The sequence below is a fragment of the Centroberyx gerrardi genome, chromosome 16, assembly GCF_048128805.1.
Source record: "Centroberyx gerrardi isolate f3 chromosome 16, fCenGer3.hap1.cur.20231027, whole genome shotgun sequence".
Classification (NCBI taxonomy): Eukaryota; Metazoa; Chordata; class Actinopteri; order Beryciformes; family Berycidae; genus Centroberyx; species Centroberyx gerrardi.
The window spans coordinates 9,919,078-9,941,546 of NC_136012.1; the positions used below are offsets into that span (position 1 = coordinate 9,919,078).

General features: G+C 44.2%; 1 protein-coding gene across 2 annotated transcripts in view; it reads left to right on the forward strand.

Moving 5' to 3' along the window:
* dock2 (dedicator of cytokinesis 2) overlaps positions 1-22,469 on the forward strand; it is a 95,905-nt gene that overhangs the window by 32,439 nt on the left and 40,997 nt on the right. For both annotated transcript variants that reach the window (XM_078288966.1, XM_078288967.1), the window contains exons 25-26: positions 7,401-7,543; positions 11,956-12,051. In XM_078288966.1, coding sequence (XP_078145092.1) covers positions 7,401-7,543; positions 11,956-12,051 — 239 coding nt within the window. The remainder of the gene's footprint in view (positions 1-7,400; positions 7,544-11,955; positions 12,052-22,469) is intronic.

Here is a 22,469-nt window from a genome sequence, read left to right on the forward strand (position 1 = left end):
CTCCCAGCCTATTTCAAAGCAACTGGTTGAGCTGTAATTTCAAAGCTGTCAGCTTTACGGCTGCTCGGGGTGTGTGTGTGTGTGTGCGTGCGTGTGTGCGTGTGTAACAGGTTGCCTGTGGTCCAGTAAGCCTCCATATGCCCATATGCTATAGCTGTGGTTTAATCTTTATATATATGGCCATATTAAGAGTCAGTCGCAGAAATGTGAATCATAAAAACAGGATAATCATCATGACTGCTGTGTCCCCTCCGGCTGTCACACACAGCTCTGCTCTGTTCTGCTCCGCTCTGTTCCCTTATGAACTATCTTGCTCTGTTTAGTTTTGTTCTCTCCTCTCTTCTGCTCTCTTTTCCTCTCTTTTCCTCTCTTCTCCTCTCCTCTCCTCTCCTTTCTTTTCCTTTCCTTTCCTTTCCTTTCCTTTCCTCTCCTCTCCTCTCCTCTCCTCTCCTCTCCTCTCCTCTCCTCTCCTCTCCCTCCCCTGCTGCCCTGTCTTGCTCTAATATATTATTTTATGCTGCGTTAAGTTACATTAGGTTATGTTACATCACATTAAGTTTCATGTCATGCCATATAGTAACTGTGGTGAGATCACGCTCACAAATACCCAGCGGAAACTGCCTGCCACACCTGAATTACAATTATTAATGTAAATTGGGTCCAGGAAATGGTAGCCTATATGTGTGTGTGTGTGTGTGTGTGTGTGTGTGTGTGTGTGTGTGTGTGTGTGTCCTGGTAGTGACAGCAAAGGACTCATCTGCCTCATCTGACTCATCATGTTTGAATGTTGTTCTGCATCCCTACCCAAAAAGGCCATGATTACTATACAGATGTGGGTTGATGGTTCCAGAAGGAAAATTAGAGAGAGATAGGGACAGAGAGAGAGAGACAGAGAGAGAGAGAGAGAGAGAGAGAATAGGGGTAGTTGCTGTCATTCAGTGTCTGCAGTTGCAGCAGTTTGGGAGGTTGTGGATGAAAGGATGGAACAATGGAGGGATGGATAGGACTAATGGAGCAACGTGAATGGAGTTTAATCATTTTGGGAAATGCCTCTGTCTCTCACTCTCTTTCCATCTCATTTATATTCTGTTCCATCCTTTTGTCTGTGGGGTGATCCAGACAGAGACTGAATACAGACAAGGACAGGACAGGGACACAGCGGTCAGTCTTTCCCCACCCGTTACCCGTCAGTTCCCTTGGTATAGATGTGGTTTAACATAACTACAGATGGAAGGGAAACTAAGTGAACAGCTTGGTGCAGTCAATGGCCTGCTTTCCGCTGCAGGGCCTTTGTATTATGTCTCTCAGTTTACCTCAAAATAACATTTGCTGCAATTCTGTTTAAAGCTTAATGATCCCCACGTGGAAACTGGGTCATTACAGCAGCAGAGAATACGACATAAGACAAGTTAGAACAGAGCAAATAGACAGTGTTGAAGATACTACAACAAATACTTTCAAAGTAAGAACAAATTGAAAATAATACGACAATCAATAAATAAAGATTCACAGATTGATTTGTCACAGCTGTGCTCGGTATATCAACCAAGGTGGGACTTAAAAAACCAAGATCAGACATTTGCTCAACCAGAGCCAGCAGCTTCATGAAGTATTACTCCACTATTAGAGGAATCCGGGAATAAGAGTGCCCATCAATCAAAGCAATGAGATATTTTACCACAAAGCAATCGTCTAGTATTGATCTGCCTTTGGTTGAATTGATCAAAAAAGCTGTAAAAACTAATGCTGCCAACAGACTAATTGATCAATCAATTTAATAGTCGTACAGAAGAAGGAGCAGGGAGGAAGGAAGGGATGGAGGGGGGAGAGAGAGGAGCAATTAGTGGGTGAGTCATAGAGAGACTGGCCAAGACAGGTGGAAAGAAAGAGAATGATGGCAATTTACACACTGTGTGACACGTAGGGGACAAGACCGAGTAAAAGCTGTGACTGAGAATTACAGCTGGGTGTGAAAACTTCACTCCCAGCTTAACTCCCAACTCCCACTTTCTTTCGTGAACAGTATGAACAGTATCTAGTACATGATAACCATGTGATAACATGGTTAACATGAAAATTCAGAACATGACAAACATTGTCAATTCAGTCTGGACTGATGGATGTATGGATGTATGTATATACTATATATGTACAGACAGTACACATGTGTTGGTAACCATTGTATAAAAGCCATAATTCCCAAGGAAATCCTTTACTGTGATTATTGGCACATTATTGGCACTGGTGCTGTTGACAGTAATTGGCTGTGCCTTGTACCAAGTCTTATCAACATTATACCTTCACAGTGAACAGTGCACTCTCAGGTATTATTGCTATATCACTCACTGGTGCACTGCATCATCTATAACTTATCATCCTACGACTTCTTGTATAGTTTTTCTGATGAGTGCTCATTCACACAGGCGAGATTTTCTTTTGTACATTTTAAGTACACGTCGGAAAAATATTTGCCCACTAAACCATTTCCCGTCAGCATATTGAAAGAATCCTGCAGCAGCAGCTGTGGCAGCATCATTTGGACAAGTCCACAGGTTGCGAAGGAGAGGGGGTGAGAGAGAGAGAGAGAGAGAAAGAGAGAGATGGATGAAACCACTGAGACAAACAGACTGACAAAGAGACAGAGGCGTGGACAGACAGGCGCCGGGTTGAATACAGACAGAGGAAAGGTAGCACTTTAAATTTCAGATGAGGGTTGAAGATGGCACAGGGGATAGAGCGAGGAGGCAGGAAGACAAATGAAGGACAGAGAGAGAAAGAGAGAGGGAAGGGGAGACACACACAGGAGACATGGAGAGATGAAAAAGCTGCTGAGAGAGACATTTAGCCATCAACAAGCGGGGAGATAGTTGGCTTGGCCCCAGCCCGCCTCTCAGCCCCGTAGATTTACTTGTCGCTGCGCCTCCAAACCTCCTCATTACCATCTCTTCTACCGCTCTATCTTCCCGTGAGCGAGGGATGACAACCAGAGGGAGGGATGGAGGAGAGAGGGACGGGGCGAAAGAGGAAGAGGCCTCTGATTTAGATGGCTCTTAGTAATTGAGATGGCATCTTATTACCATGTGCAATAGTTTATTGTGTTTGGCCGTCAAATGAAAAAAAATGGAGCGGTGCAGGGATGAGTCGGCTGCTGAGGCATCGCTGCTGCTGCTCTCTGTACGCTGGACTGCCAGCGCTGGGGGCTGTCCGCTCTAACAAACTCTGTAACACAAACACATACACACACTCAGACAGCCAGACACACACACACACACACACACACACAAAATATATTCCTGCTCTTACAAATCACACAATAGGAAAGCACCAACCCAAAAACAAAAAGGGCAAATATGCACACACACACACACACACACACACACACACACACACACGCACACACACACACGCACACACGTCGGCATGAATAATCAAAGACAGATTACAACAAGAGTAAACAGGCATTTGGAATTGAATATAGATGAGTACTTGAAGCTCTGTTGGTGTAAATTTTGCATCTGTGCGCGTGAGTGTGTGTGTGTGTGCATGTGTCTATGCCTGTGTGTATATCAGTGTCTTTGTGTGTGTATGTGTGCACCCGGCGAGGGCTGGATTAGAAAATGTTCAACTGCATCCCTATGTCTGCCTCGAGGCTTTGATTTCCATTTGTCTGTCAGTGCCTGCTGGCCAGGCTTTCTTCCACTGCATGGCTGAATCAGTGGTGCTTCATGGGCTATAATGCATAACAAACACCTGAATCACACACACATGCATACCCACCTGAGGAGGAAATGGAACATACAAACTCAGGTGTACATGTGAAAGTAGAACCATGTATGCATTCACCCATGTTAATTTTAGCAGCAATTTTAGATTTTTGTGTCAGTTATAGTGGACCCAAATGCTTTAGATACATTTTTAGCTATACTTTGTTAGTGTTTGTTTAGTTTTAGTTGATACATTTGATTGAAAATGTAGTCTAGATTTTGTCTCATCAATTTCAGTTGTTGTTTTTTTTTTTTCATATTTATCTGTTGAAGTGTCTATATTTGCCACAACTGGTCTAATATAGGTCTAGCTTTCAGTATTTCTCTGCATGAGGGAGGGATTTGCACTGTGTATGTAAAAGCTGGTGTGAAACAACACAAGGGAGACCGAGAAAATGACAGAATTTGCATTAATGCTAATTCTCTAAAGTTGAAAAACAACCCAATATGCTGTAATCTAATGAAAACAGCTTCAGTAAATCGAATCTTCCATTTGCCTGCATATTCAGATTGGGCCAAAGTAGGCCTGGACCTTGAAAACTGCTAGTGTGGATAGTTTTTTCCATTATTCTTGGCTCCTGCGCTATGAAACACTCAGACTATGTAAACAAAAAGCACACAAGGCATCATGTGAGAGGACACCTTTTCACCCCTCCACCTGCTCTCCATTTCATTTTCTCTCACCCGACTATCCAACACCAAGAAATATCAGCTGGGATCCTTTCTTACATCAATACAAAGAAAGAAGCAGGTGGTTTTGGGGTCATTTCACCAGGGAATGGAGGTTTAATAGTACACCCAGTTACCGGAAGGCAGTTGGATCATTTCCCAGGCCTGTATACACTAAAATAGTGCTATAAAACAAGGCCCATTGTTTTCTCCAGCTGAGAGGATGATGAATTTCTGCTCCGTCGGATAAAACAGATTTAGCAGCGTGACTATTCAAATACAAAACTGACAGCATCTAGAACACATCCTGTACCTTGCTAAGGGGCACAAGTGGATGAACAGATAGTCTCCCAGTTTCATGTTCTCCAGTTCTTTCTTCATGCTGATAGACGATAGTTTTCAGGGGAACATTGGCAAGAACAATCTTGGTTCATTAAAGCTGGGTGCCCTAAGACATCTGTTGAACATCATTCTTTTTCCCCCTCTCTCTCTCTCTTTTATTGTCTTCTGGTCTTCATACAGTAGATTTCTATGCCTTGCTACTTCCTTTATCTTGCTTGTTTGTCATCCAGTCTTTACCCCATCTCTCACTTAACCCTCCTTCCTCTCTATGCTGTGCTCCCTTTGCATTCCCTCTACCTGTGGAGACTTGTACTCCTCCTCCTCCTCCTCATCCTCCTGCTGCTCCTCCTCGTCCTCCTCCCCCCTTCCATCTCAGTGTGGGATTGAGGGCATTCTGTGACTCATGCATTTCCTCTGTCTCTCTGTCTCTACACGTGTGTACATGTGTGTGTGTGTGTGTGTGATGGAGTGAGTGTTGTGACGAGGGTCTACTCAGCAGGCCTATAGCCTTGGCTCAGTTAATAATGGAACTAACGAGCATCAGCCCAAATGAGCTTTTAATGGGCTCCGTCTACCTGCGGCTAGAAAGACGGGTGGTGGAGGAGGAGAGGAGAGGAAGAGAGGAGATGGGGGGTCGGGGGGTTGGGGGGGGGGGGGGGGGGGGGGGGTGAGAGTCACTAGGGGAGGACAAGGAAGACAGAGGAGAAAAGAGAAACCTTAATAATCTATGAGCTAATGCTTGATATCAATCATAGGTTTCTTATGTTATTATAAATATTTGTAACTGAGTAGTACATCATTAGCAGCCCAATGACAGTTAAAAGTTTAGATCTGACTCATAAGTAAAAAATGATATAGCTAGTACATCATTTGTACATCATTACCCAATGTTAATAGTTGATGTTAGTGCAACCTACATTACAAACAGTCCAAAAAAGGCCCAAATCAAAGGCAACAGCAACTAGATTGAAGGGAACTTATGATGTTTATGACGTTAGCTAATGTTAGCAGTCAGCTACTGAATGCTATTATATTTATCTCCAAACCAACTCAGTCAAATTGTGTAAGTGGGAACCATTTCACAGTCAAATTCTTTATTTTAGCTGTGTCTGCTAGCTAACATTACCATCAGGTAATGTTAGCTATTTAAAGTTGCTACTGATAAAAAAATAGTTGTAGTCCATCTTACACAGTTTGACTGAGTTGGTCATAAAACATGGCCGCCATGTGAATAAAGCGAATTGCTGCCACTGCATCATTATTTCTATCTTTCCTTATTCCTGATGGAAACAGACTTATTATCCTTTATAAATGTTTATTAGACTGTGATTTGTTGTAACTGGAGATAAGGGGGAGCAAACTATTTTATGAATGAGTAGCAAACAATTTCTGAACACATTTATGGCACATTCATAAAGGATTAGGACAAGTTAAAGTAAAAATGCACCCTCCGAGACTCTTACGCTGTTAGATATCATACAGTAAACTGATTATTTTGTGATGAAGTGTTGTAATTAACTTTTTTCTTGTCACTTAGTGATTGCCTACAATTCCCAGAATGACTTTCAACAACCTCCAGACAAGTGGCCTGAACATTAACGTTCATAAATAATTTATCAAGTGTTTAAGCACTCTCTGTTAATTATAAATATATAATTTATGCATCATTTGTAAAAAAAAAAAAATAAATACATAAAAATAATGCAGGCCCCCTGTAAATCTAACTATACATATATTTACATTAGGCAATTAAATTATTTTGCAGCAATAGTGTTCTTCATTTATGAATCAGATTCAAACTTTAACTAATGGCATTGCTAATGATGTGTGTTCCCGACTTAACTAATGAATCAACTAAAGAGGGGGATGAAACGGAGCGAGATGGGAGAGAGAGAGAAAGTGGGATAGTAGTGATTGATGTGTTGACTGTCTGGCTGACAGAGCAACAGACATGCGAGGAACTGTAAATAGAGGCTTGATTGATAATACTCCATCATGCAGTGTGGGGTTAGGGCTGCATTTCTTCTTCAGGGTGCAGTGGCATCATCACTCACGGCGGTGTGTGTACAACTGTAAATCTGTCTCCATGGCTGGAGTACTGACTGATGCACATAAGGGTCCCGAGTGTAAGTTTAGCTTTTTGAGGCTGTTTCGAGTGCAGAATGATATTAAAGTAAGGTCAAATCTTATGATATTCATCTCATGACTGTTTGTGTGTTTTGATTTAAACCTGCTGAAGCGTTCTCATGGTTAAGTGCTTGCCTGAAGGAAAAGGTTGATGTACTCTGCTACTATATTTCCTCTTTATTCTCTCCTGTTCACATTACTTGGTGAAAAAAACACCCGTCTCACAAAGAACAAAAAAACCTATTGTACTGTTGTGTGAAAATCATGTAACTACAAATTCATTTCTTATACTTTGTTCCATGAAACCAATTTATAACCCAATGCATAGCTTCCAAAATGAGAGAAAATCAATGAATACCAGACAGTTTTTCTCAGGTGTTGGGAAGTTTTTTTTCTGAGGTTAGACATTTTCATCTGTCAGCAGTGACTGTGTGTGTTTGTGTGTGTTTTTTCTTTGTTTTTGTGATCTTTGATCGCGAGTCTTTTCTCCCCTCTCAGAGTGCCGCGATGTGCTGTTACCCATGATGCTGCGGGAGCTGAGCGGGGCGCTGGCCAGCATGGCTGACGGGCCTCATGATGAAAGGAGGAACAGCCTGGAGCTGCTCAACAACATCCTGGAAGTCCTCAGCAGGGACAACGTGGTGAGACACCTGGCAGCAGACCACCATTTCACTTTGGTGGAGCACTTTCATTCTTTTAGCACACATGCCTCCATTGGACTTCATGACCAGTCAGCCACCACTATTGGCCACTTGCACTAATCCACTGGATTAGTGCATCCTGAAGAGTGAACATGTTCTATCAAAGGGAAATATCACTCAAAATCTTTGTCTATCTTTACTGATGGAGATGGATACTCAGAGATAGAGGAATCGCACAGAGAGGCCGCTTGTTGAGATGCGCCCCGACTGAAACAATGTGGACGGATGCATAGCCAAATAAGCAAGACAGTATCCACTGGATGCTTACAGTAGAGCCGGACCAATCAATAGAACTTCACGGAGACTGAAGAGAAGGCTATTCCCTGGGGCTGATACGAAGGTTGATTTTGGAGATGGCATTCTTCTGAGCTGAAGTTACAGAATGCCTCTCCCTTATAGAGTATTGATTTTCAGGAAAGTGTAAGGGGAAACGAGAATTTTCCAGCCCACCACTGCACTTGTTAAATGAGAAGAAACGCCCTTTATCTGTGAGCATCACAGTCAGCCTGTGAGCTCTCCCCGACCTCGGTGCTACCCTCCTGGAGCGCGCCTCCCAAAGAGGAAAGTCCGTAGCCTTAAGCTGTTTTGCCTTCAGTCGTTCAATCGTGCAAAGGAAGCAGCCCTTGACCAATTAGAAGCTAATGCCTGCTGCTGTGTGTTACTCTAGTGAAACAAAATCCAGTTACAAATACACACACACGCACGCACACATTTAACAAATACATCATCAATATCCAACCCAGGGTTTCTTGATAGCTCTTGCAATTTGTTGACAGCCTGCCGAGCCTTTGAAGTGAAGGTATGGCTTTTTTTTTTTTTTTTTTTGGGCTTTAGTTATTTGGATAGCGCTAATGAAGCATGAGCCAAGAGTGGAGAGACAAGGAGAGAGGAATAATGAATGGAGTGGAGTGAATTTGATGAGGTGAATTTACGTCAGTCAATAGAAAGCGAGAGAAGGCGGAGGCAGGTGGTGAGAGGACATGACAGGCACAGACACAGATACAGATACACAGTACATAAACAAGCACACACACACTGAAGCCATATAAAGAAAGCAAAAGCCTTGTATTGGACTATGAGTGTCAGATTCCATTTTAAACTCCAGTCCATAGCTAACACACACACACACACACACACACACACACACACACAGACACACACACACACACGTGTACACATTGCATTGCTACTTGTTCCTGTACTAACCTCTAACCCTAAAATGACTCTTTCAAAGTGAGTTCTACCTAAATAAGCTCTGATATTGAGTTCCAATCCTCAAAGTGCTTCTTTCAAGTATAGCAACAGAAGCACACACCTACACACACACACACACACACACACACACACACGCACAAACTGCTTTGTCTAGTGTGTGTGTGTGTGTTGTTAGACTGTACATGGAGTATAGTTTAATAAGAATTCTGACCCCAACATTTCTACAAGGCTTTTGCTCTTTATACCGCACAGATTATTGTTAAACCCAGACACTGTTGTTTCCCGATGAAAAGCCCTTCTGTTTATCTAACCCGGCTTACACACACTCACACACACACATACACACACATAAATACACACAGACATGTCGTCTGACTGAAAGAGCAAACTATGAAGGATTAGTTTTGAGAGCGTCGGGGGAGAAATGAACAAGAGCAAGAAAAGGGCCAGGGAAATGAAAAACTGCTCACGGAGAGACGCGGGGAGGATGAAAAAGGGCGCAAAGAAAGGCAGGAGGGAGAGAGTCGGCAGCTAAACAGAAAGAGGTGAATCATTTTTAGATCTTTGACAGGGATGGAGGGATTTTAGAAGAAAACAAGAGAGGGAGTTGGGAGAGACGGCGGTCTCTGCAAGGGGAAGGAGGGGGAGAGAGTTTTCACCTCACCTCCTTTCCAATTCCCCCCCCTCTCTTTTCTTTTTCCCCTATCCCTCCATCCGTCCCTCCCTCTCTTTGTTGCTCCCTCTCTCCGAAGTCTCCGTGGCGCGCCGGCGGCGAGGAGGTCGCCTTTGGGATTTGGAAGATACCTGATTAACTTGTCACACCACAGATGTCTCTGAACTAGAAAGAGAAAGAGAGAGATGCAGAATGAGGGAGAGAGAGGGAGAAAGAAGGGAAGAGGAGACGATGGACAGATGCTGTTGTCTGTTGGAGAGGTTGTGCTGAATTTATGAGTGACTTTTTACAGTGTGTGTGTGTGTGTGATGAAGGGAGAGACTGTGGGAGAAAGACAGATAGAGAGACACGGCTTGCCAGGGCTCACTCACTTTTTCCCCAATTTCACCCCCAAAACAACATTTTCTGTGGTTCTGTTTTGTATGCTGTTGCCAGGAGAGATGATAAACAAGCCAGGCTACAGTTTCAAATAAATGAATCGAGTATAGACTTCCGTGTGTGTGTGTGTGTGTGTGTGTGTGTGCTGTGGGAGAGAGAGCATTGTCTCTAGTGTCGTCTTCCTGCTGAGAAAACTGTCTGAGAAACTCTTTCCAGGAGACCAAAATACCTGCGGTGTGCCAAACTGATTTATACTTATTTAGGATCAACAGCTGCTCCTCCACCTAACTGTGTGTGAATGTGTGTGTGCGTGTTTGACAGAGTGAGTGTGTCTGAGATGGAAATGACATGTGTGATGACACACACACACACACACACACACAGTTGTTTACCGCCTCAGTGCCCAGTGGCTGTGACTCAGTTCCTCTAATGTGGTTTAATCATGCCTACCTGATTCTCATCAGGCCCTTCAAACCGTCCACTATCATGCCAGGGCAGATACACACACACACACACACACAGACGTGTGTTTCCAACTTTGCACTGGTATCCTTATTACCTGCTCCTGCTATTTTTGGAACTCTCCCTCTCGGTTTTTCTGCTTTGCTGATCAGTTCACATAGGGACACACACACACACACACACACATACATATACAGACATTTGGGTCAGCGTATGCTAAGGAGGTTTTACACACAGAGATGTACCCAGCAGGGCCAATGTGAGTTAAGGTGTGCTAGGATGTAGCAGATGCTTCTTTAGTGTGTGATTACCTCCAGGCAAGTCTGAGTCAGCCTCCATTGACTGGCTTCACTATGGCATAGTGCCAGACCTGTCTGTGTGTATGTATGTGTGTGTGTGTGTGTGTGTGTGTGGGTGGGTGTGTGTGTGTGTGTGCATGGAGGTATACCTCTACATGTGTACATACATATGTGTGCTTGTGAGAGGGCTTCCTATTTTCACATTTCGTTATCCAGACCTAATTTATCTTAACCCAGGGTATCCACAGGTTCTTAAAAAGTCTTAATAACAAATTGTATTTAAATTGAATCATAATTTAAGGCCTTAAAAAAATATTAAAATGTCTTAAATACAGTTATTAGAGGTCTTATTTTTTCTCACCATGTAATGACAGGTTTCTTTGCGCCGCATGTTCACTCATTTCACAGAGCAAGGTTAGTAGTACAATATCCATCTGTACTTTAAGAACTTTCATTAACTATGTTCAATCGGAAAATAGTCTGGTTTTGCAAACTTTGTCTCTGTATTCTGGTTTTTAAATTGGTCTAAATTCAATTCCAGATAGCATTAAAAATGTCTAAAAAAGACTTAGACCTGCAGATACCCTGTAACCAGACAGCAATATGACTCAGGGCAGGTCGGCACAAAGACAGACAGACTGTTAAATATATCTAGTCCCCCTTGATTCCCTCAAGGCAGGTGGAGGAAAAGAAACATGGCAGAAAAGTATCTTCAAAGGAAAGGAAAAGATAGGAACAGGAAAGAAAGTCTGCACCGAGTTCACAAAAATCCACATTGACGCGTGGAAAGCCCTCGCGGTCGAAATGTCCACGCTGAAGACGATTAATTGAATATTCTGGCGAGCCCACTTTTCTGAAAAGTGTGCAGACTCTGAATTTGAGATTCGGAAAACTTGATTCTCTTTCTCGTTTCATTTCGATCAGCGTCTATCCATCCAGCGGCCTGGTTTTTGCTCCGTGTGCGCGTTTGGCTGTCTTCGCAGGGTGAAGGGTTCAAACGAGGGGGAAACGGTACACAAACAAAATCTGACGAGTCTCCAAAGTTTTCCGAGAGAAAGTACTGAGATGTTCCTGGAAGCGGTGCCAATAATACGCCTGAGTGGACGCTACATGAATAGGACATGAGTTGATCTGCGTCTGAGTGTGTTTGTGTGTGTGTGTGTGTGTGTGTGTACACCTGAGGAATCTGACTAACAATCTTTCTGTTCATCTTTGAATATCTATTTTTCTCTCTCTGCCCCCATCTTTCCCTCTTTCTCCATCATTCTCTCTCTCTCTCTCTCTCTCTCTCTCTCTCTCTCTCCCTCTGTGTGTCTCTCTCTCAGGGAGAAACGTTCCAGCATGTCCAGGACATTGTGGTGTCTCTGCTGAGGATCATCAACCAGACAGTCATCACAATGGGTCGGGAGCACGCCCTCATCGTAAGTAGCGAGCAGGCAGCTTTGACTGATTAAACACTTACACAGACAGATTGGTCAAGCATTGCATCAGCCCCCGAGATGGTGCTTTGGTCAAGAGTCTCGCCTTTGAAGGCGTGCACGCTAACCGAAAATGAAATCCTGCCAGAACCTCCTCTCCTGTGCCCTTTCCTCTCCATGTCTACTGTTCCAACGGAGATAAAAGTGAATGAGTAAGAAGGGCCGCCCTCTCTTTCTCTTTCTATTTTATTCTGTTCTATAATCTGTCCCATTCCACCGTCTGCCACGCAGTTTCTGTCTGCAGCACAAAGTATGCCAACAACGGAGTGCGTTCTGTTTAAAATACACACTTTTATTGTACATCCCAATGAGACAGCTGCAACAACACAGCATGAGGAAGAACAGGAAGAGAGGGGCATCGTGGGAGCTCACACACTGTTACGGGACAGCATATAAAAATGCAGGGACAGGGCAGTTTGGATATGGACTGGTTAAATAGTAAATATGGTGTCATCCAGGAGGCAAATTGCAAATTCTAATTGGTGGAAACTTGTGAGCCAATAGCAGTGTAGAGTTGAAGTAGCCGGCTGTGACACTAGTGGTTACATCCTAAACTGCTGTGCACTAAGCATTGTGCAATATGATTATGTGTGTGTGTGCTTGAATGGGTGTACGTGTGTGTGTGTGTGTGTGTGTGTGTGTGTGTATATGTGTGCGTGTCTAATTGCATGTGACTCAGTGTATATTTGTGTGCAAGTGTTTGTGTGTGTTAGAGTTTGTAAGTGCGTGCTTGTTTGTGGCTGTATATTTGTGTGTGTGTGTGTGTGTGTGAAAATCCTTGGAGCAAGATTGAGCTTACAGCATTAACACTGCCGTTTTGAATGGTAATAAAAGAGAGGATCAATCACTCTGTCAATCAAGCTTGACAGAATTCGTAACTGGCCGACATGGCCCGTCAGTCTTTGATGAGCTGCCTATCAGATCGTCTCTCCTTCAAATGCAAAGTTGTTAATATATTCTTAATACAATCCCCATTGTGCTCTCCAAAACCCTGATATCCATCCAATGAGCTTCGTCATTGTTCCTCTGGAGCTCACCGGTCTATTTTTCACTCATATCCTCTTTGCGCTTCCAACTGTCGCACATTAAAATTTATGTTGCCAAGTCATCCAAAGACACGGTTTTGCGATCGGATGTTGAATTCCTTGGATGTTTAAAAACATTCCAATTTCCCTGCTTATTGCTGCAATTTCACCACAGTTGTTGTGGAAAGGTACATTCTCCAGCTGTAGGCATGAATCCATCTTGGAGTCAATCCATTCATCCATCACTCCGTCCCATCTGTCTAGAGAGCCAATCAGCCAACTGCCAGCCAGCCAGCCATAGCTTCAGTGCTTCATCTCTCTGTTAAACAATTAAGGGAAAGTAGTAGTATCCTTCAAAAGTAACTTTCCCTCAAAAATTGTGATGTCTCATCGGCTGCTAAAGTCAACATCAGGGTGATCTCTCCCTCCATCTCCCCCTTCGACCTTCTCAAACGCGTCTGGGAGGAAAGTCCAGCGGTTCCTTTGGTCCTCTCTTCCTCCATTTCCTCCCTTTTCTCTTGTTCCAGCTGCTCCACTGGTTTACATTTTCAGAGTCGAGGACAGAAGTGGCAGGGATTTCCGTGGACAGAAATCCCATTTACTGGGGTGCTGCTGGGAAAACGTGGCCCACCTGATAGGTATGACACATACTTGAGCACATACTTGCGCGCCCATAGTGCCACGGGAGAGATGCTTTACCCTAGAAGTTTTGGGGGCCCGGGATCTCCTGAAACATGGCCACCTATATGCATTTGCTGACCAGTGGAGCCGTTGTTTTGTTTTTTGTTGTTTCCCCCAGTCTAGAGCCACCAGAAGCACTTCTTGCGGAGCTTCTTGACACGTGCCTTGGTGCTGGGGCGGGTGGAGGAGGAAGGGGCTGGCATGGGCTTGGTCACGGTGGGTGCTGGTACATCATACTCTCCCTCCAGGGCCTCCATCACCCCCTGGAAGCGTCCCTCCTGCTGTCGGAAATCATGCTCCACGCTACGAGGGGGGAGAGAGAGAGAGAGAGAAAGGGAACAGGGAGGAGGGAGGAGCGAGAGGGAGCCGTGTAGAGAGGTTGGGTTATAGTGTCAAATCAAGGCAAATTTATTTATAAAGCACATTTTGCACAAAAAAGAGATGAGATGTGGGGGGTAGAGAGAGAGAGAGGGAGCAGAGGGAGGGGAGGACAAGTGCAGAAATGGAGGGAATGAGAAAAAAGGTGAGGGAGTTTTAGTGCCATTAAAATGCAGTCATAAAATGCTGACAACTCCTTGAAGAGAGGTTGTACCTACTCATAACGCAGTTTTATATGGAGATGTAAAATCATGTTGTGTCCTTAGCTCGTGCGCACCTCCAGCACACACACACCCACACAAAAACACACACACACACACACACGCGTGCGTGCGCTTTAACGCAGGCCTCGACTCAGCACTCATTTCACGTCCGTAGCATTCTTGCGCTTCATGCACCAATAGATCACAGGCTGGAGAGATGAGAGGAGCGGGATGAGAATGAAAAAGAGAGAGAGAGAGAGAGCGTCCAGGAGGAGAGGAGAGGAGAGGAGAGGGAGTCGTTTGCAAAGTGGAGGAGCTAAAAGGAAGAGCGAGGGAGGAACTTTTTTTTACTCCTCTGATGTGTTCAAAGCAGACCCTCTTGGCTGCTCTCTTTCCCTTCGCTACGCCTCTCGTCTCTCTCCCTCTCTCTTTCTCTCTCTCTCTCACCATCTCTCTGAAGTGTCCACCGCTGCAGGTCATAGTGTAGTAGACTTTGAGTCTCTCTTGCCTTTGGTAACGCTGTGTGTGTGAGAGAGACTGTGTGTGTGTGTGTTTTGTAGAATATAGGGGTGGAGTTGCATAGGGCCCAGCATCTGGAGTTAATGAGGCACATGATGAGGCAAGGAGAGGAGGGACAACCACCCCCGACACACCCCACTCCTCCCCCAGCATCCCAACACAAACACACACACACACACACACACACACACACAGATAGACTCTCCCCTGACATCCAGCGTGTGCATCTTCCACAACAAGCCCACGGCCGAGTGAGGGGGAAAGGGAACGCACGGGGAGCTGTGGAGGGAGAGAGAGGAAAGAAAACGAGTCTCTTGTGAGAGATGGAGGGATGGGCGAGTGAAAGAAAGTAAGGCTCTAATAAAACGGGGCAGAGAGGTCACTGCGGAAGAAGGGAGGGAAACACAAAGAGAGAAGACAGAGGGATGTGAGGGAGGAGAAGAGGAGCGCCACCAGGGACGATGGGGAGCATTGAAGGAGGAGGGGGTGGGGGGTGCAGAAAGGTCTCGGCTCTCCGGGAAAGAGGACAGGGAAGGAGGGAGCGAGTGGATAGAGAAGGAAGTAAAAGCTCTGGTAGGCACAGAGGAGGGGAGAGAGGGCTGCCATGAATAAATGATAAAGGAGAAGCACTGCTACTACACATACACATACAGATTTTCGCACTCACGCAAACACACACACAGTATATATATAATGATAAAGTGGTGCACCTGTCCTACATTCGCTCAATTTACAGTCTGTCCTGTTTTAGGATGGAGGATTTAAAACTCCCTGTTTTCCACCCTTCCTCGTTCCCTCTCTATCCCGTCTCTATGTCTCCCTCTACCCACTCTCTTCTTTCCCAGCTTTCTATCTCCCCCTCTCTCAATCCTCTATTGCTATCTCTCTCTCTCTCTCTCTCTCTCTCTACACCTCCCTACACCTATCTACCTTTCTCTCGCTATTGTTCGTGGGATTACGGCCCAGTGGGAAAAGCTGCTACTCTTAATTCATTCTGCAGGCTGCCGTCTTCAGCATCTTTGCAGAAGCGTGTGTGGGTGTGTGTGTGTGTGTGCATGTGTGTTTGTACTTCTATCCTTGTGAGAACCAGTTTTAGAGTTTTAGACCTTCAGTGTGGACAGTGTTCGCAAAGTGAGGTCATGTTGTCCGGCCCTCTTTTCTTCAAGGGGCTATTTTAGGTTTAGGACTTGGGTTTAGGGTTAAGATTAGAATTAGGATTGGGTTTAGGTTCGGATACGGGTTAAGGTTAGTGGTTAGTGGATGATTGCATTCACTGGAGGGTCTTCAGAAGTAGAGTAAGACAAATGTATATATGCATGCGTGGATGTGTGCTAGCATGCATGTATGTGTGTGTGTGTGGTGCATAACGACGTGTATTCATGTATTTCTTAGTGTGTTTGCTTAGGTGTGAGTGTGAGCAAGAGCAGAGAGCGAACGCCCTTGAGTGTGACGTGTGGATACGTGCCAGCATATGTCTCTCGGTGTGTTTGCGTACCGGTGTTTGGACGGAAAGCAGAGGGGCTGTCAAAAGTTTCTCTCCTCCTTGTCTCTCAACATGCGGATTAATTAGGATTGACAATGGCAAAACATCTCCAGGCGGGCCAGCCCACATCAAAACCTCCTTTTTCATCGCAAATCATTAGGACGGATATTGCCATCCCACGCATTATTTATCCTCTGCTCGCGTGTCCCTCTCTCTCTCTCTTTCCCTATCACCCATCCCACTCTTCCCTCTCTCTACCCAGCATTCCCACTGAGGCCGCGATAAGGCCGTTACTGCACCATCAAACAAATGGAGCTCTCTCGGAGTGTTTGATGGTCTGATTTCTGTGTGTTTGTGAGTCAACATGCGTGGCTGTGTGTATATTTGTGTGTTTTCATTTGAGTGTATAATGTATTAGTAGGAAAGATATGCTGACATCCATAAAATAAGAAAGATTATGCAGCACCTTTTGCAAATTATTCCAAATCATTATCACGCTTCACATAACATGTGATGTTTGTTTGCTCATTTGTGTGGGTGTGTGTGTATATGCATGTAATGTATGCATGCACGTGTGTGTCTTATATAAAAGGATTTCCCTTTGTCTTTGGATTAATTTGTATGTGTGTGTATATGCATAATTATATTTGTGTGTGTGCAGAGCAATAGAGAGAGAGAGAGGGAATGTGGAACAGGAAAGAAAATCCCTGAAACTGCGAAGAGAAGAAGGGAGAGAGGGATGATAATGATGAGAGCAGTGGCTACATACTCTTGAGATCAGGGTTGCCGCGGGTCCTTACAAGGTCTGAAAAAGTCTGAAACTATCTAAAGTCTATTTAAAGCCTCATTAAAATGTCTTAAATACAGTTATTAGAGGTCTTATTTTTCACTATGTAATAACAGATTTCTTTGTGCTGCGTGTTCCCTCTTAGATTAATACAGAGCAAGGTTAGTAGTAAAAATGCAAACCGTGTTTTTAGCCCTGCAACAGGCGGGGCTCTGTGGATCACAATGTTGGTCGGTCGCCCTGTTCACCACTTTTGGTGATTCCGGGCAGGAACGCTTCCACAAAATTCAATGTCGCGGGGCTGTTGGACTCTTAGTCTTGTTTTCATCTGCATTACAGTTAGACTTTGTCCCTTAATCAATTTATAGTTTCAGAACTTTCAGAAGCTGTGGTCAAGTGTGGTTTTGCCAGCTTTTTGGTTCTTTTTAAATGTATCTTTCAAGATTCAACTCCAGGTATCATTAAAAATGTCTTAAAAAAGTCTTACATATGGCTTTCTGAAGCAAGATGAAGGAAGAACAAAGATGAGAGGTTAAGGCAATGCTGGAGCCATGGAAATCTGATTAAATGGATAGAATCCAAATCCACGTCTGAGCACACCTACTGTGCATGCCCACACATTTAATTATTGTGTGCCTGAATGTATGCAAGCGTACAATAAAGTCACATAACATTTCCATTGACCTCTGTGATTTACAAAAGCAGAGGAGATGTATTTCTGGCAACATTGTGTTTTCCTGCTGAAGTGAACCATGAATGGATGTGTGATGCTTTCAGCACTCCTGGAAGTTAGTGCAGAGCTTTCTATGGTACCTCATATTTCCACTGATTGGAGTCTGTGACGAGTGTGTGTGAATAAGTGTGTTTTCTTTGTGTGTGTGCTTCCCTGCCTTCATCTGCGTGTGTGTGTGTGTGTGTGTGTGTGTATAGGTGGATGGGTGTGTTCGCTTGCATGTGTGTACATATGTATGGGTGTCTGTCCTTTCCCCACGGTGTTCATTACTATTTTACTGGGCTAAGGATCCCGCTGTGTTAATTAAGATCGGGGGGGGGGATAAAAAGTACAGGGGCCGAGAGACGGAGAGATGAAACGACGGAGGGATGGGAACGAAAGATGCAGGAGAGAAGATGTTTGGGAGTTGGGAGTGTGTTAGGAGAGAATTGGAGAGATAAAGGCCCTGTAAAACGTGTCTTTATCCCTTGTGGCCTGCAAGGGAGATTTTTATACGATTGTAAACAAGCAGAATTTAGCTTCAAGTCTGGCTTTGGTCTGGCACATAAACACTTGAAAAGCAGCGGAGGACTAAAAGCAGATTTCGAAGCCAGACTGTTCCCGTTTGCAACATATCTCTTTTCTGCTAGGGCTCTCTTTGAAGCCACATGCTGTATGGAAACCTGCATTTCCCCCGCATGTAAACAGGCCAAAGAGAAACGCTAGAAATGATTATAGCTCTGGCAATTGACACACGGCACGAGCGGCGGATGCATAGAGGAAAAGGAGTGTGATTGAAAGTTAGAGAAATAATAGAAAGCGAGATGGGGCAGCCGCGGCATGAGAAGATGGAGCGATTTACATAATGGAAAGACGAGAACGAGCGAGGGATGGGACGGAGGTGATGGGAGGCTTAAAGCGCGTGGTATCGGGACGTGAGGGCGCTGCTGTGCATGTGTCAGAGGATCTAAGAACGCAATTACGTATTTAGGTCACGCACACACAAGGGGCGTCTGGAGCAGGAAATACAGCTCATTTAGGTGCGGAATTAATTTGTTTGTGGGCACAGAACATTCTTTTATGTATAAATAACTTTCTTGGAGAGAGAGCATTCTGTTTCCGTTATGTCGAATATGCATTCATTTGGATATAGATGAGTTGGATGACTTTTAATCCCTGGGTTTTTGTATTGATATGGCTATTATGATATATGAATAATACAATTATCGGAGTGAGAGAAAGAGAAGCAGACAGTGGGATGCCAGGAAGAAAGAGAGGAAGAAAGGAAGGGATAGGGGGGGAAAAATGAGGTAAAAGCTGTGTGGGAGAAAGAAGGATGTGGTAAATAAATGATAAGAGCTAGGAAAGCAAAGAACAACAATGAGAGAGGGAATGTTTTCCAGCCTGCAAAAGGCATACGGTTTACCGGGCATGTGAGCTAGGAGAAGTTTTGGGGCTGTTTATTACACTTCAGGCAGTGATGAGTCTTCAGTGGTGCGTTATGTAATGCAGTAAGCTCATTATCTTGATCAGGTTACCTGTAGATGATGCAGGCTGTCTTTTGGCAGGTGGGACAGTTGTTAATGTCCTGACCAGTTCTGTACGAGCAGCGACTGCAGAAACAACAAACGCAAAACATTCACACACACACTCTTAAAGGATGACTTTGACTGAAAACACTTCATCCTTCATTTTATTTTTCATGTTAGTCCATAAAGGAAAGATCCACCCTTAAACACTTTAATATTGTTAATAATCAGCTATTGGTGATGTATCTTGCATTTCTGGGCCCATTTTGTTTGTTTGGTGGGATATTTTTCTTATTCCTGCGAATAACTGGCCAAATGTAAGCAATGTGATGTCTTTGCAAAATGTTTGCAGAGCAGCTAAAATGGAATTTGATACCAGAAACATTCCAGCTATCTAAAACATCAACGGGAAACCTCAGGTTTTGGTGTCAGTCCCTCAGAATCAAAGAGCGAGGGCGTCTTTGGACTCTCTTTTTTGTTTGCACCAACATTCAACAATCATGCAGGGAGAAATCAATCATAGAAGAAGCAGAGAGACCAATTTCTCCACCGGCAGCAGCCTCAGTTGACCAGAACACAATGGGGTGTGATTCTAGCCTCTTCTTGACTTGAACATTTCTCACTCTTTTACTCTTATTAGGCTATGACTATCGCTAACGTTGTTGCTTTCTCGATCTATACATACTGAATGCAACAATGTCAGGCGCATTATCGGGGGTTGTCCAAAGGCATTCTGGGAAATGTAGGAAACCACTAAAGTGAAGTAGAAGTTGCAGGTTGAGGAAAGTGGGTACACCAAAAATCTAAATTAAAACATTACATCACAAAATAACTCAAAACAAAATTAACAAATGCACTTAACATCACAGATTGATGATATACAGTATAACGTAAGAGCAGAAGGTGGATTTTTCCTTTAAGATGCCAGACGGTGGGGATGGGTGGACTCGTTGAATTTTGGCACTGCAGCCATTTACCATATTGGACTGTATAATGGGTGCCAGAAAGTTAAGACAGCAACAGGAAACTACTGAGAGTCAATTCAGTCTGCTTTTCTGTAAACTTACCTGACACTATTTGAATAGTCCTCCTGATGGGGTAAACCCCTCCCATCTGGCATTCCAAGTAGGTTAAAACAATTGCTAAGCATTATTTGCAGCTACTATTTGACCCAAATAGTCAGTAGCAAAACATGTGATGACACACGTTATTATAAACACAGGTTTCATTGAAAATGACCTTGTCTCATTGTCCCTCATTATAAACGGATGTGTTGAAAATTTTTTTGTTTTTGGGTGTGCATCACAACAATTACACATGCTGCAGATCAAACATGCCAACAATGTTATCAAGATTCAAAACTACTACAGAGCTAAAGAAAATGCAGATTGTTGGAGAATAAAGCGAGATAAAAAAAAACATTCTGACAGGCTCATGCTGGCTGCCATGTAATTAAAAAGATTTATTTTGCCAAGATATTTTGGCTGGCCCTCATCTGAACTGCGTGCTGATGAGGGACTAGCTGATTTATGTTGATAAAATAGACATTTTAATTACACGGAGAGAGAGACCGTGCGACTGTCATCATTTTTTTCCCCCTACCAGTCCTTATCAAAGGCAACAACAACAAGAGAAGACAAGTATTCGCTTCAGGAGAGAGAGAAAACATGGAGCCAAGCGCAGCGGCAACCTTTTAGCCCAGCCGACACTTTCATCGCAGCGGCCCACTTAGAGTTCTTTCATTTCTGGCACAGCATCAAATACATGCAATCCCTCGCACTCACTGGTTCTCTCTCTCTTATTTATTTCTCTTTTTATGTCAATATCTCTCCATCTCTCAATTTCTGTCTCTTCCTTTCTTTTCTCTCTGTCTCTTAGTCTCGCTTTTTCTCTCTCTTTTTACTCACAAACCAAGCATAAGACATAAGCATCCTCACAAACACACAAACACAGAGGAATGTGAATACATAATCTTACACACACACAGACACACACACACAGGACGTGACCGTGTGTATACTGAGCGTAGGAGCCTTGCCGCGCTGCTGAAACATTAATTGCATATCCTCAATGGTAATCTGATAGGGATTAGTCTGGTATTAGAGAGATCTGTCAACCCTGGACACAGAGAAGGAGGGATGAGAGTGATGGAGGGAGTAAAGACATGTAGAGAGGGGGGAGGTGGAGATGTACATGTAGAGAGAGAGATGTGTTTTTTGTTCAGAAGCGAAGGAAGCGAGAAAAGATGGGGTGAGAGGTTGGAAGAGGTGTGGAGCGGAGGAAAGGTGAGGTGTGAGGAAAAAAATAACAAGGTATAAACCGAGGGAGAAGAACCAGAGACAGTAGAGGTGAAAGGGTGAGGAGGAGCAAGAGGAGGAGGAGGAGGATGGGAGGGGATGAGAGAGATGGACAGGCAGATGAACGGAGAGAGATAGAAGGGGGGGGAAACAAAACAGAGTGACGGCGAACGGATGAGAGCGACGGAGAGTGATGGACAGGTTGTCAGAGGAGAGACAGGCGGAGATCGAAAGATGGCGAGAGGGCAGAGGACGAAAAAGAGCGAGAGGCTGGAGCGGAGGAGAGATTCGCAGTCGGTTTGTAGTGGGAGACATGATTCATACCTGGAGGTACAGAGAGAGAGAGAGAGAGAGAGAGAGAGAGAAGGCATTAATTAAGAATGGAGGAAAGAGGGGAGCAAGCGAGTAGGTGGAGGGTGGGATGAATAGCTGGAAGCGGAGTGAAAAGCTGCGGAGAAAGGGGAGGGGAGGTGATGGAAATGAAACGAATAAGGGAAGCCAATTGGGATGTATGAGGAGGAGAGGAACAAAGGAGGCGAGAGGGACAGGAGAAGATGAATAAGGATAAAAGAGAGAGAGACTAGTGATGGGAGTGTGTCTCTAAGGGATATTGTTACCTTGGGGACTACAGGCCCTATAGAGCATGTTAGATGAGAGGACAGGGGAGATAAGAGAAGCTGCTATTGACTATAGGCTTGCAGGTATCATATATCCCCGCAGGTTTGGGACACACACACACACACAGAC